The 14,174-nt window shown below is 34.0% G+C and overlaps 1 protein-coding gene across 1 annotated transcript in view; it reads left to right on the forward strand.

The window, feature by feature from the left end:
* LRPPRC (leucine rich pentatricopeptide repeat containing) overlaps positions 1–14,174 on the forward strand; it is a 104,463-nt gene that overhangs the window by 16,271 nt on the left and 74,018 nt on the right. Inside the window, exons 3-11 of the mRNA XM_004436705.3 lie at positions 195–317; positions 5,472–5,593; positions 5,698–5,756; positions 6,416–6,502; positions 7,125–7,251; positions 7,586–7,730; positions 8,026–8,171; positions 8,424–8,529; positions 8,611–8,718. Of these exons, the coding sequence (XP_004436762.1) occupies positions 195–317; positions 5,472–5,593; positions 5,698–5,756; positions 6,416–6,502; positions 7,125–7,251; positions 7,586–7,730; positions 8,026–8,171; positions 8,424–8,529; positions 8,611–8,718 (1,023 nt within the window). The remainder of the gene's footprint in view (positions 1–194; positions 318–5,471; positions 5,594–5,697; positions 5,757–6,415; positions 6,503–7,124; positions 7,252–7,585; positions 7,731–8,025; positions 8,172–8,423; positions 8,530–8,610; positions 8,719–14,174) is intronic.

Below are 14,174 nucleotides of genomic sequence, written 5' to 3' on the forward strand. Positions count from 1 at the left end.
AAAAGTTATAACTTTCAATAACATTGTAAATGATCTTGTGGACTAGGATAGGATTTTTCTAGTTTACAGGGACTCTTAATACCATATTATCTTTAGTGAGTTGGGAGATTTTTGAATATTTACAGATTTCAGTTTAAGTTTTGATATTTTTCTGTATGATATTGATACTGTTATCCATTCACCTTTTTTCGTAGGCAGCCCAGGTGGTAATCAAGCCTTGCTTCTACTGCGCAGCTGTGGTTCTCTCTTGCCTGAACTAGAGCTCTCAGAGAGAACAGAATTTGCTCATAGGATATGGGACAAACTTCAGAAATTGGGTATGATTGTTTGAATATATGATGTGTATAAAAGGTGTAGATATTTTTTCTTTTAGTAAAAAAGAGTTTCTTTACATAAATGCTGTAATTCAATTTTATGGAAGGACTACTTGATTTGTCATTTTTTTGTAATATGATTTATTTGGTGAATTATAGTGACATCTAGGGGCATTAAGAATAAAATAATTTTTCATAACAAAATAATTTTTCATAACAAGTATTACTTTTATGGTAAGTTAAAAAGAAAAAGAACAAAATAGAAAGGCATTTGGTCTGTCAGAGTTATAAATGCACACACCATTTGACCAAGCAGTTGCATTGTTAGAATTTAGATAACATATACCCCCATGTGCAAAAGGATATTCTTTGTTTTGGCTTGTTTGTAATAGTAAGACATTGGGACAGATTCTAATGTTCCTCACTAGGGGATTGGAAAAATAAATTATGGATTGTACATAAAATGGAGTCTGTGCAACTGTTAAAAAATGAAGGAGCTTGAGCTCGTCATACACTGATGGAGGGTGTTCTCCAAAATATAAATAAAAGTTAAGGTGCAGAACAGTTTTTATAGTATGCTACTATTTTGAAGAAAAATGTCTGTGTATATGCATACAATATTAAAATATTTCTTGAAGGATAAAAACTGGATACAATTTTTACTCTATACCTTTTAATGCTTTTTCAGTTTTGAACCATATAAACATAGTACCTGTTCAAAAAAAGTAATTTAAAAGACCATTTGATAAAATCCAATGTTTATTCCTGATTTAAAAAAATCTCTTCAAAGAATAGAAAGATGCCTCTTTAACATGTTAAAATCTAAAGCCAATAACTAATATCCTGTATAATGGCAATGAAATAAGATGTGAAACAATACTAGAAATTATTATTTTTTAGGTGATGTGATGGTTTACCTTTAAAATCCCAGATCAGCTTCCAGTTAGGTAGTTGCACATACTAAATGTTCAAGAATCCATAACTTTTCATAGTTAAAAAATAAAATGGATAAAAGGATCCAGTTAAGTATAGCACAAATGCATAAAACATCTAGGAATATCTTTCAAGAAATGTGTAGGACCTGTGTGAAGAAAAGTGTAGAATAAAGATAGCCTCACTTTACAGTTTTGAATTTATCTAGAATTAATTTTGATGACAAGTTCATTTTTTTAAAGTTTTTAAAAATAGAGATAAATGTTGGATTTCAGAATAGAAAAGGGTTTTCTAAGTGTAAAAGCAGCAGAAAAGTGAAGATAAAGAATTGACTTAAAAATACTAGAAGTTTGTATATGTCATTAAGTCACATAATTGAAAAAGACATTTGAACTGGGAGAAATACTTTTGAAAAAGGTTATATTCTAAAATACAGAAAAGCCCTTACACAGCAGTTAACACCTCAGTGAAAGATAGACATGTATTCTATTCTATTCTCATTGTTCACAAACATATTTTTCCTTTAAATATTCCATGTTTATCCTTTGTGAGGGTGGAATCCATAACTTCTTTGTTTTCCTCTTTGCCAGTAGCACAAGGCTTTGTACTTATGACACTTGATAGATACTTATTGAATTAATGTTGCCAGAAGCCTGGTAGATTGCCAGTGTGACTCTTGTTCACAGACTTGTAAAGTTGTAAGAAATATTTTATCTTAGGTAACATGTCCAAAGTTATAGAATGAGCTGTTGACAGATTTGAGACTGGAATTGAGATATCTGGACTGAAGGGGGTTCTGGAGGAAATGCTGGAAATGATAGAATCTCATTTCAATATTGCCATATGCTAAATTCTTTTTTTTTTTTTAAATAGTACTTTTTTTTTTTTTTAATATTTATTTTATTTATTTTCCCCCCAAAGGCCCAGTAGGTAGTCGTATGTCATAGCTGCACATCCTTCTAGCTGCTGTATGTGGGACGCGGCCTCAGCATGGCCGGAGAAGCGGTGCGTCGGTGCGCGCCCGGGATCCGAACCCGGGCCGCCAGCAGCGGAGCGCGCGTACCCAACTGCTAAGCCCGCCCAGTACAGAAGTAATTCTATTTTTAAGAATTTAGAGGGCCAGCCCCATGGCTTAGCGGTTGGGTGCGTGCGCTCCGCTGCTGGCGGCCCGGGTTCGGATCCCGGGCGCGCACCGACGCACCGCTTCTCCGGCCATGCTGAGGCCGCGTCCCACATACAGCAGCTAGAAGGATGTGCAGCTATGACATACGACTACCTACTGGGCCTTTGGGGGGAAAATAAATAAAATAAATATTAAAAAAAAAAAAATTACTTCTGTACTTCTTTGGCCATGCCATGATAATATCTAAGTCACCTTAACTATTTTTGTTCAAATTGTTCATCTTTTCTGGAATGTTCTTTTTTTCTCACTCTTTCAGTCAATCCCTTTTTCAAGCCATGGTTTAAATCCGTGCATTCTGAGTTTTATCTCCAGTCCAAATTAGTGTCTCTTCCTTTCCCCTTGGTTATCATCAGTTGCCTTGTATTAGAGTTGTGTACCTGTGTTTTTGATAGATAATTTTCTCTTGGAGTCTAATGATTATATCTTATTCATATATGGATCTTCCCCATGAACTTTTCAGTGTTTTGCACATGTTGGATACTAAAGTAGTATTAATTGAAATGGTAGAAAATGGTCAGGCAAATTTAACTTGATTTTTTAAAATTTAAATTTTACTTCATTAAATAGTAAATATATTAATATGGTTCAAAATTCAAAAGGTTCAATAAAGTTTTTAGGGTAAGGCTTCAATCTATGTTCCCCAGCCACCTAGTTCCACTTCTTGGGGGCAGTGAGTCAAATCTAACTTAAAAAAAAATTTCTCTAAGAGAATTATAACATTTTGAAAAAGAGTGGAAAACTAATTTACTTACAGAGTGATTTAATTACTTTGGAAAAGTAATTGTTATAGAAAACAATTTCTTAGAAAACGCTATTAAAATAATTTATTTGGGACTGAAAAAACCTTTGATCAGTAGCACTCTGATTTAGAGACAAAGGTAGGGATAAAGACAACTCTGAACAAAAAAGTGCAAATGTGTTCTTAAATATTGGTATTAGGACGGGTCCATATTTAGTATAGTCATATATCTATTATCTTGATAAGGGGAACCATATAGTGACATCTTAAAGTTTTTAGATGACATCACGTTTTTCTTGAACAGTAAAATGCCAAGCTGATTAACATAACTAGAAATAATTTTGAAAGCTTTGTGAGATGACAAAAATGGCAAATGAATCTTGTGGGAAAGCACAGTGTGATACATGGAGGAGGGAGTAATTATGCAAATTATACCAATGGAAGAGTGAGCTCTGATCAAGGCAGGAAACCTGGCTTTCGTACAAAACAGTTGTATTTTAGAATATTCCTTTGAGTTTGAACAAAATAAGTATAAGATAAGTGCAAGTGGATGGTAATATACAAAATTATTATGCAAAGAGATTGAACAAGAAGATGCTATCAAAACATTAAAAGTAATGGACAGCAGAGCCAGAGACATGAGAAATTATTGTTAAAGGTTTAAAGGTATAAGGATATAAGGTAGGATACATAAGGAAATGCTTTTTTAAAGCTTTTGATTATTAAAGTAGGATGTTTTAGGATTATATCCCTAAACTTTTGAGTTTTTAATTTAAATTTTAGACAGTTCTAGACTTCCTTAATTCGTACTACAAAGGGTACAATATATATTTTAAAAAAAATTCTCTATTATCTTTTTCAAGAAATGACCCATGAAATTAACTAGACGTCATAGTAAATATGAGGATAAAAATTTTACTGAAGTTCACGGAAACATTTTTGTCATCCATAGAACTACATCAGTGTGACAGAAATAAAGAAATGAAACTTGGTAGAGTTATGTTGAACATTGATCTTGACTGAAATCTATATGAAAAACTAGAATAGATGTCACTTATGTGGGTTTTGAGCAGCTTTCTCAGCTTCTCCAACAAACTAGAGTGAGCGCCTTACAAAATTACAGAATATTGTTTCCTTCAGCCTTAGAGCTATAGCCAACCATTGTTAGAATTCTGCTTGAGTTGATTTTTTAAAAGAAGCTTTCAGACACTATCTGGTAACCTTGTTGCATCATCATCATATTGCAGATGTTGAAGTACACATGGTTCCCTATAAGGCCCTGTATAAAATGTTACAGTGGTTAAGTGATTAGGCGCTCAAGGCACCCCACCTACATTCAAATCTGTGGTCACTTACTAGCCATGTGGCCTTGGACGAGCGAAAGAGTTAGTGTTCTTCATCTGTAAGATGAGGATGATAAAACCTGCCTCAAAGCTGTTTGTGAGAAGAAACTGAACCTCTGTTTAGCACAGTGCCCGAGATGTAGTAAGCACTCTACGTGTCTACTAAGATAAAAACAAATATTAATTTAGTGGAATAAGTGTCTGCTGCCCAGAGTCTCAAACTGACACCAGATACCACAGGCCTGCGTGGCCACAGGCAGTTGAATAAAGATATGAAATTTAATACATGAAAATTTAGTAAAACACGTTAGCACTAGATTGATATGATGACCATGTCAGGAGTGGGTAGAGTAATGCTGAGTAATAACCTTAATCGATGTGGCCATAGGCAAGATGGACGTTGAAAGAAAACAAAGGGCATTGGAATGCAGGTAATTAACAATAGCAGACTAGAAATGGTGGTTAGCAACAGGAAATAGCTTGGAAATGGAGCCTTCAAACAAAGACTTTGAGTAGCCTGGTTAGTAAATAAGCAAAATTGCCGGTACAGTCCCACCTGTATAAAACAACTACAGTCACAATCTCTGCATCTCAGTGGGTCTGTAATGTGACAAGGACTGCTTTATATCGAAAAATCTTTCATTAACTTCAAATACAAGGGTATTGTCAGCATTTTCTAACAGAAAGGGAATACTGTGCTTCATAAGTAAGAGACCTATTACTATCTGAATAGGCAGTTAATAACTGTACACTAACTCAGTAATTACTGTCTTATATGCTTACCTTGCTCTATTCTGACAAGACTTTATAGAGATGGGTCTAAGTATGGGGTGAAATGCTGAAGTGATCATTTTACCATTTTTGTGTGTTTATTAAATTTAACTGCAGATATTTTAGTTGTGGTAATGGATATGATTTTAAGTGCTTTTCTAAAAATTTGATTTAAATTTCATTTGTAGGTACTGTGTATGATGTAAGTCACTATAATGCTTTACTTAAAGTCTATCTTCAAAATGAATATAAATTTTCACCAACTGCCTTCCTGGCAAAAATGGAGGAAGCAAACATTCAACCAAATCGAGTAGGTAGTTGCTATTGTACGTGTTTATTGGTCACATCACTTTTTTTTTTTTACGCAGAAAAAGTATTATTAAAAAAATATTAACTGCCTCATTTCATTGACAGGTGACCTACCAGAGGTTGATTGCAGCTTATTGTAATGTAGGAGATATTGAAGGTGCCAGGTATGGAGCTCTATAAATGTGTGTTTAAGCAAACAAATTTGTAAGTCTTGTAAACCTAAGAAGTTTCTTCTTAGTAAGGAAAATTACTTCAGAAGTGTTTTAATCTAGCAAATCTGGTAATATGACTTAGGTAAAATATAAAACTATGTAAGAGGGGAAAGATGGGTGAAAATTGCTTTTTTAATTAAAAATTTGATTTACTGGAGCAGAGGTTTAAAATTGTTGATGTATAAAGCTGGCTTTACTTTTTTTATTATTAATATTTCCTAAAGGAAATGTTATTAGCCATTTAAACTGTTCATTTGTAAAACTGGTAATATTCCCTTTATCTCGCTGATTCATATAAAATCAGTTATGACATTTCTCTGCTGTGTAAAATTTATTATTACTTTTGGATGGAAGGTTTAGGAAGTAATGGATGAGTTGAAATGTACTATTTCATTTTTGACTAAATGAATCTTATTAAACTTCATGCTTTTTAAAGGTTAATTACCAGTGTAGATGAAACAGTGAGATTTTTAATAGTTACCTACTGTTTTTAACAAGCGTACTTCAAGACTGTTGATATAATTTGAGGAAGTGAGATTTTGTGTGTACATGTAGTAAAACATTTTTGAAGTATATTTCCAAGGAGTTTTTTCATTTCTCTTTTATTGCAGCAAGATTCTTGGATTTATGAAAACTAAGGATCTTCCAGTCACAGAGGCAGTATTCAGTGCCCTTGTTACAGGGCACGCAAGAGCTGGGTAATGTTCAACCTAAGGTTTTGTTCTTAGTGAGGTTTAATTATAGAAAATTATTGTAGAAAATTAGTAAACCATTTTTATTTACCCCCTCAGAAAGAATCTTGAGTGTGTGAGGTAGAACATGCAAATTTTTAGAGAACTTATTCTTAAATTTATGTTTCATAAAACTTTTATTTGAAAATTTTCAATTTTAAAAATTGGGCCTGATCTAAAGTTACTGACTATGTAAAGTTTATTAACTGCTATGCTAGTGCGCTGGAAAATATATTTATTTTTGAAGAGTAATTTACTAAATATTATTCTTCCATAAAATGGTAAATTTGAGTCGTAACATCCTTGGTGAAAGAGGGCACATTATTCAATGTCTATGTAATTAGTATACAATTTGGTTTCTCTTTTGGAAAAGTTACCTGTTAAAATTTAAGATGTTTATGATCTTTATTACTTCAGAAACCTATAACCACTTTAATATGTATTTATCTTTTTCTAACGTTATGGTTCTAAATGGTACTTAAGAATTTTTAATTTTAATAAGCCTGGGTAGTACTTTTGGATTGAACAATAATATTAAATTTGGCAGTACTATAGTAATCTGTTTTATTTTCTTTGAATTAACTTATAGAGATATGGAGAATGCAGAAAATATTCTCCCAGTGATGAAAGAGGCTGGAATTGAGCCTGGTCCAGACACATACCTAGCATTATTGAATGCATATGCTGAGAAGGGTGACATTGACCATGTTAAGCAGGTATGACTTACATAAATAAACATACTTTAAAATCGTTTGTATGAACTTGTGTTATGTTTTGCGTGAAGCAGAAAAGTGTAGTTTACATCTGTTTTTAAAGATATCTCTTATAGACAGTAGTACTGAAGGAAAATTCTTACTATAGTTTGGTACCTTGGTGTTAATGTAACAGTTATTGTTGAAATAGAATATTTTCTGTTTTATAAAAAAGTCCTAAAACTTTAAATGGTCTATTTCCCTAATTTTTTTTCGTCTTGGTATTTTAATTTATTTGGCTTTAATTAAAAAATGCCGCTTTCTAACTTGTTCTTCTAATTTCTGGAACTGTCTGTAGACTCTGGAGAAGGTGGAGAAGTCCGATCTTTACCTTATGGACCGTGATTTATTGCAAATTATCTTTAGCTTCAGTAAAGCTGGGTATCCTCAATATGTCTCAGAAATTTTGGAAAAAATTACATATGAAAGAAGATATATTCCAGGTAGTTTTAAAAAATTTATTTTCATGATTTTTCTAAAAATCTGAATTACTATTCTTACATGATGGAAAGGGCATTCTCTAACAATATGAACATAGAACTCTTTTAAAGTCAGCTTATTAAGCTAAAAAAAGCTTGAGTTAGTGAATACATGGGAATGTTTTGATTTGGAAGTGTTTCATTACTATTTAGGCAGATATATCCTTGTGTTTACAGTTCATAAGTTTGTCTTTCATGTTGCTTGCACTGTAAATATTGTTCAGTTCAGTAACAAAAGATGTCTTTGTTTTCTTCCCAGATGCAATGAATCTCATTTTGCTTTTAGTCACTGAAAAATTGGAAGATACGGCATTGCAGATTTTATTATCATGTCCTCTATCAAGGGAAGACGGTCTGAATGACTTTGGCAGTTTCTTTTTACGACACTGTGTGACTATGAATACGGTATTCTGTACATTTTTACTTTGTAGACAGTGTAATAAGCAGTGAAATAAGACTCTTTAAAATATAAGAACATATTAGGAAATTAGTCCAATTATAAACATTATGAAAACTTTGTTTTTGTGTTGCAAGATTATTAGATAGAAAGAGGATGAGAGGTTCAAATTTTTCATCTTAAATGGGGTAGAATATTTGCAGAAGGTCAAATGATAGGATATTTGCAGATCTAGCTCATGTGGTGCGTTTTTTTTCTAGCCTGTAGAGAAGCTGAAAGACTACTGTAAGAAGTTGAAGGAAGCTCAGATGCACACATCTCCTTTGCAGTTCACACTCCAGTGTGCTTTACTGGCCAATAAGCCCGGTACTATATTCCCATAGTTAAAACTGACATAAGTAAGTTTTGCTGAGGTAGCTTTGTAATATTTTATCGTATCTTTTTCAGATTTGGCAAAAGCCCTAATGAAAGCTCTGAAGGAAGAAGGTTTTCCTGTCAGAACTCATTATTTCTGGCCGTTGCTAGTTGGACATCAGAAGGAGAAAAATGTTCAAGGTTAGGTTTTGCCTTTTAGATTTGTAGTGGTTCTGAGATTCAGTGTAACAATTTCTATACACATTTAATTGAATTCTTTGGGAATACATACTTATTCCTGAATATTAGATTTTCTGAGAAAATAGAATTTACATAATAGTCAAGTATTAGGTAAGCATTTAAAAAAATGTAATGGATTTCTTTCATCTTAATTTCATTAATTTCATTTCTTAATTCATCTCTGATCTTGATATTCAAACGTGAGTGTAGTTTGAAACAGTTCATTATTTTTTTAAGTTTTTCAAAAAACTCATTAGTTCTTGATTTTACATGTAGTGTTTGAAATTAATTTGTCTAGCCTTATTAAAGATAAAGTTATAAATAATCAGGCCATTTTCTTTGTGAACCAGTCTGTTTCTTCTTCACTGAGCTGAGTTATACTAATAGGAAAGACAGGAAAACTTTTATTGCAAAATGAGTGCTCATGACCTGTCAGCCTACTGATTGAAGGACAGAAATGTTCAATCTTTCAGGTTCTTAAGTACGTTTAAGCATTTAGCTTACTTTTCCCTTGTACACATGGGAAGTCTATAGGATATGAATAAGAATTGAGCAAATATTAAATTTTAGAGTACAGTATCTAATTCTTTGGTTTACATTATTGGTAATTCAGAAAGAGTAGTCTCATAAAAAGATGCTTTTAACAGAAGTACTTCCCCCTTGGGGAAACAAAAAATAGTCTTTTTCACTTTATCTTGAAGTATAATGTGCTTTAGAATGAGATGCAGAGTTGTTAGTATGACATTGGGTGACAAACAAATGCACAAACAACAAAAAAAGTGCTTTTAGCAGACTTTCATATTGCAATTTTATTTTAAGTAGATAACCGTTGTCTGGTTTAAAGGAATTCGTGAAACAAGTATTCCCTAATTGTTTCTGGCTATAAAAGTCTCTAAATCCTTTTTAGAAAAATCTTTGTGAAAACAATATGCTTGTTGATTAACTCTTTGCATATCCTCCAGTTCTGAAAGCTCCAAGAAGTAACCTTTAAGCCAGTATTTCTGAACCACAGAAAGTTTACATTATTCCATGAAAATCTTTGGGCATGTTAGTGTTGTCCACTTTTACATAGCTATGAAAATGCTTTTGGTACCCCTGTTGAGATGTTTGTTCATCAGGTAAATTGGCTTTCCTCAACCCTATCACTATATCTAGACTTGAATTGACTCCCACGTTTTTACTATTTAATAAACATAAAAGAATTCAGGTAATTTCTTTCTAGAGTTGTAGCGCAAGCTGGTAGAAAAATGGGCTCTATCTTGAATCCATTTTTTCTTAGAATCTTAGAATTCAGATTTCAAAGGTGCCTGTTGACAGGCCCTGTTATATTAAGGAAGGCGTTGAGAGCCGCAGAGGGCTTCAGTTCCTGACCGTAGGATCCACATCTAGCTGTTGGTAGTGCCGGGACTAGAACTGGGCATTTCTGTCCTCCTGTTTTAAAGACTTTTTTTAGTACCATAACACCTCCATATTAGACATTTGTAAGTCTTATGCTGTATTTGTTTTATAAAAATTCTTGGCTGTTTAAAAATTAGGTACCAATTTTTGCATTAAGGACGCTTGAAAAAGTGGTGCCCAGTTTTTTAATCAATGAAGGTTTTAACTGGAAAAACACAAAAGCTGAGAAAGGTAACTTGAGAATGCCAGATATTGTTAGTAGTTTTACAGTTTTTAAAAACTAGTTTCTTCTTTGCCAGGGGGTCCTGAAATATAGTAAAGTATATATTCTATGATCTTCTTTCAAGTAACAGGGAAATGGCTGTATGTATTCTATGTACTTTCTTTAGTGTAAGGTAAGAAAGTAACATTCTTAGTGCAATGAACTTGTTCTTTGTCTGGGGAAAGTCATATATAAACTGGTAGGAATAACAGAAGAAAATAATGGCTGCAGCAATGGAGGATGTAGAAGAGTGTTTCATAAGGAATATATAAAACCCTTCAGGAAATCAAAGAAAGAAAGGTGTCAAACTGAACAAAGAGTTTTCAACAATAGCATGATCACATTTTTATTGAATTCTAGAATTTTTCTGGCTGCAAATTTAGCATCACCAACCCCTAGGAAAGATTCTTATAATGACTTCCTCATGGCTCATCTTACTAGTGTTTTTCTCTGTGGCACAAATGGAAAAGTTACCACTTAGACTTTTAGCAAGTTGGCCTGAATGAGAGGAAATAACCCAGAATTATTGAGGATCTACATCCCTTGGTATACTTAGAAAACATAAAAATAAGAATATGGAAGGGGTAAAATATATAAGGAAGGGCCGATATGAAGGCCTAAATGCTAGTTGAGTGAAGTAGTTGGATAGAGGGTACTTTTCAAGAAGTAAGAAATTGCCTCCTAATAAAGTGAGTGCTCTGGGTAGAGTCTAAAATCATGTGGAGTAAACAGTCATAGTTGGTGAAAGTTGTTCAGGTAAACCATATATCTTTCCCAAAAGTTTGAACTGTTTTAATTCTTTTTTTTTTTTTTCTTTTTTGTGAGGAAGATCAGCCCTGAGCTAACATCCACGCCAATCTTCCTCTTTTTGCTGAGGAAGACTGGCCCTGGGCTAACATCTGTGCCCATCTTCTTCCACTTTATGTGGGACGCCACCACAGCATGGCCTGACAAGCGGTGTGTCAGTGCACACCTGGGATCCGAAAGCGGGCCACCAGCAGCAGAGCGCGCGCACTTAACCACTACGCCACGGGGCCGGCCCCAGAACTGTTTTAATTCTTATAAAACTTTTTGAATGGAGACTTTCCTCTAGATTCATAAATTTTCTCGTGACTACATCTGAAATTTTTTTTTTTAAATTTTTTTGTGAGGAGGATTGGCCCTGAGCTAACATCTGTTGCCAATCTTCCTCTATTTTTTTTTTTTTTTTTTAATATGTGGGACACCACGACAGCATGGCTTGATGAGTGGTGCATAGGTCCGCATCCGGGATCCGAATATACAAACCCCAGGCCGCCAAAGCAGAGCTCGCGAACCCAACCACTGCGCCACCGGGCTGGCCCTGAAATATCTTTATTAGATTGTTTATTTAGTCTTAGTTTAGATTTTCATTGTTTATTTAGTCTTAGTTTAGATTTTCTAAGTTCACAGAGGTTTGGGATCCATGTTTATCTAAGTTAATATATGGTTAATCTTTTTTTATTTTAAAGGAAAATATGAATTGTATTTTTTAGGAGGATGTGGGTAGACATGTCAGATTAGTCACCTTTTTTCTCCTTATTGATAAGTGTTTCTGTCTTCCCATCTGACTAAAGTTATTGAAGTGAGTATCTTTGTATGCTCCCTCAGAATTCCTGAGGGAGTGACTGAACTTTTCCTAGCAGAGGGTATGAACCCTGGTTTTCTTAAACCTGCTTTAGTTTCAGTTAGAAAGATATGTAAGTTAAAATTGCTAGCAACACAGATCATCTAAATGAGCAGAATGCACTCCCCCTCTGATAAACATTATTGGAAGAATGAAAAAATAAGAGAATAAAATGTATTGGAGGCATAGATGGTGGGGTGAAGTGTTTTGTGCAGGAATAAGAATCTTTTATCTGTAATCAATTTGTTGGCCTATTTTCAGACATTAGAAAATCAAACATAGTTACCTCATTATGCTACCTTTACTCTATGTATCATCTAAGGAAATTTAAAAAAATGAGTTTTAAGACAGCTAAAAAAATTAAATCATTCTTGTTACTATTAACATTTATTTAATATTTTTAGGGTTTCACACATATTATTTCCTTTAATTTTAATGATCACCCTGAGAGGTAAGTAGGGAAATTTGTTGTCGTCATTGCTATATTACAGACATGGCACCGCTAAAAATCAAACACTTTTTGGTGGCAGAATAAGGACTGAATCCCAAGTCCTTCTGATTCCAGGAAAAAGTGTAGGTTTTTGCAATTTTGTGGTGTTACAAGCACCTGCCAGCAATTAGGAGACTGTGGTTTTTTATTCAAGATATCCTTTTGATCCTGAAGAAATCATTTACTTTAACAGTTCTGTTAATATAAAGATTATTTGACTTCTAAAGGCATTTCCAGGGGCCGGCCCCGTGGCTTAGCGGTTAAGTGCACGCGCTCTGCTACTGGTGGCCCGGGTTTGGATCCTGGGCGTGCACCGACGCTCCGCTTGTCCAGCCATGCTGAGGCCGCGTCCCACATACAGCAACTAGAAGGATGTGGAACTATGACATACAGCTATCTACTGGGGCTTTGGGGAGAAAAAGGGAAAAAAAGGAGGAGGATTGGCCTGGATGTTAGCTCAGGGCTGATCTTCCTCACCAAAAAAAAAATAAAGGCACATAAAGGCACTTCCAGCTTTATTTACATACAGAAGTACACTCCCTTGATAGAGTGAGCTGAAGGCCCTGTTAATAAAGAGCTTGATTAACTGATCTAAACTAAGTTGTGATACTGGGATTCTTTTTGTTCAGTATGTTCTGTGTTTCCTGTTGTCCTCAATCTTCCTCTAGGTCTAGACCACAAGAATTTCTTCTATACATGTGGGTAATATTTATAATTCTTGGTACTTTTCTTCCATCCATTCAATAGGCCTGGATTCTTTCACCATGACTCTTCTTGTATGCAGAAAATTGTCCCATTCATCGAGTGCCTTGACACATATTTCCTTGCTTAATCCATGTATGGTTGTTAGAAGGATTAAGCCAAGCGTTATGTGTTCAAGGCACAGTTTAGAAGGCAAAGTTCCTGGCATATTGCCATTCCTAGTATGTAAACTAAGAAATTATGGCTCAGAAAGTTGAAGTAACTTGCCTAGATTTACACTGCTGTTATGTGCCAGGGTTGAGAGCTAGGTCTCTTTAAACTCCAAAGCCTGTTTTGGTTTTGTCATTTCACTGGAGTGTCTTATCAGAAACTTAGGTATTTACTTTAAACAGTGGTCATGTAAACAATCATTATTGGTCAGAAAGGACATTAGATTAGCACAAGTCTGTTACTAGTAATTGAAAAGCAACTGGCTATGTCTTACTTTCAAGTGCTTAGTAATCTTTGCATATGAAGAAGAGCACAGTGTGATTTGCCATTTTTTATGGTAATTATAAAGGTTATTAGTACTAATTCCCAGTGAATTGTTAGAGGAATAGTTCTAAATTTTGCTTACAAGTATTGTTATGCTTGTGTGTGTTGTATGGACTAACTCTACATGCATGTTCTCCGAAATTTATATTAAGTAAGCACATGCTTTGTCTTTTGGAATTTTTTCTCTATAATTTTTACATCTTGAAAAATACATTTAAACATCTAAGATTTTGAAGATATTAGGTAATTTGAAATATAATGAACTGTTTAAATTTAAAACATTTTGATCCATAATCTGAGTTTTATCTAAAACAAATGTGCAGATATTCATAATGTAGTCAGACTTGCCTATATGTGTACTCAGTGGGAATTTACAATCAAGTTTT

This window comes from Ceratotherium simum, chromosome 11 (genome assembly GCF_057802395.1).
Source record: "Ceratotherium simum simum isolate JZ-2026a chromosome 11, ASM5780239v1, whole genome shotgun sequence".
In the NCBI taxonomy this organism is placed as follows: Eukaryota; Metazoa; Chordata; class Mammalia; order Perissodactyla; family Rhinocerotidae; genus Ceratotherium; species Ceratotherium simum.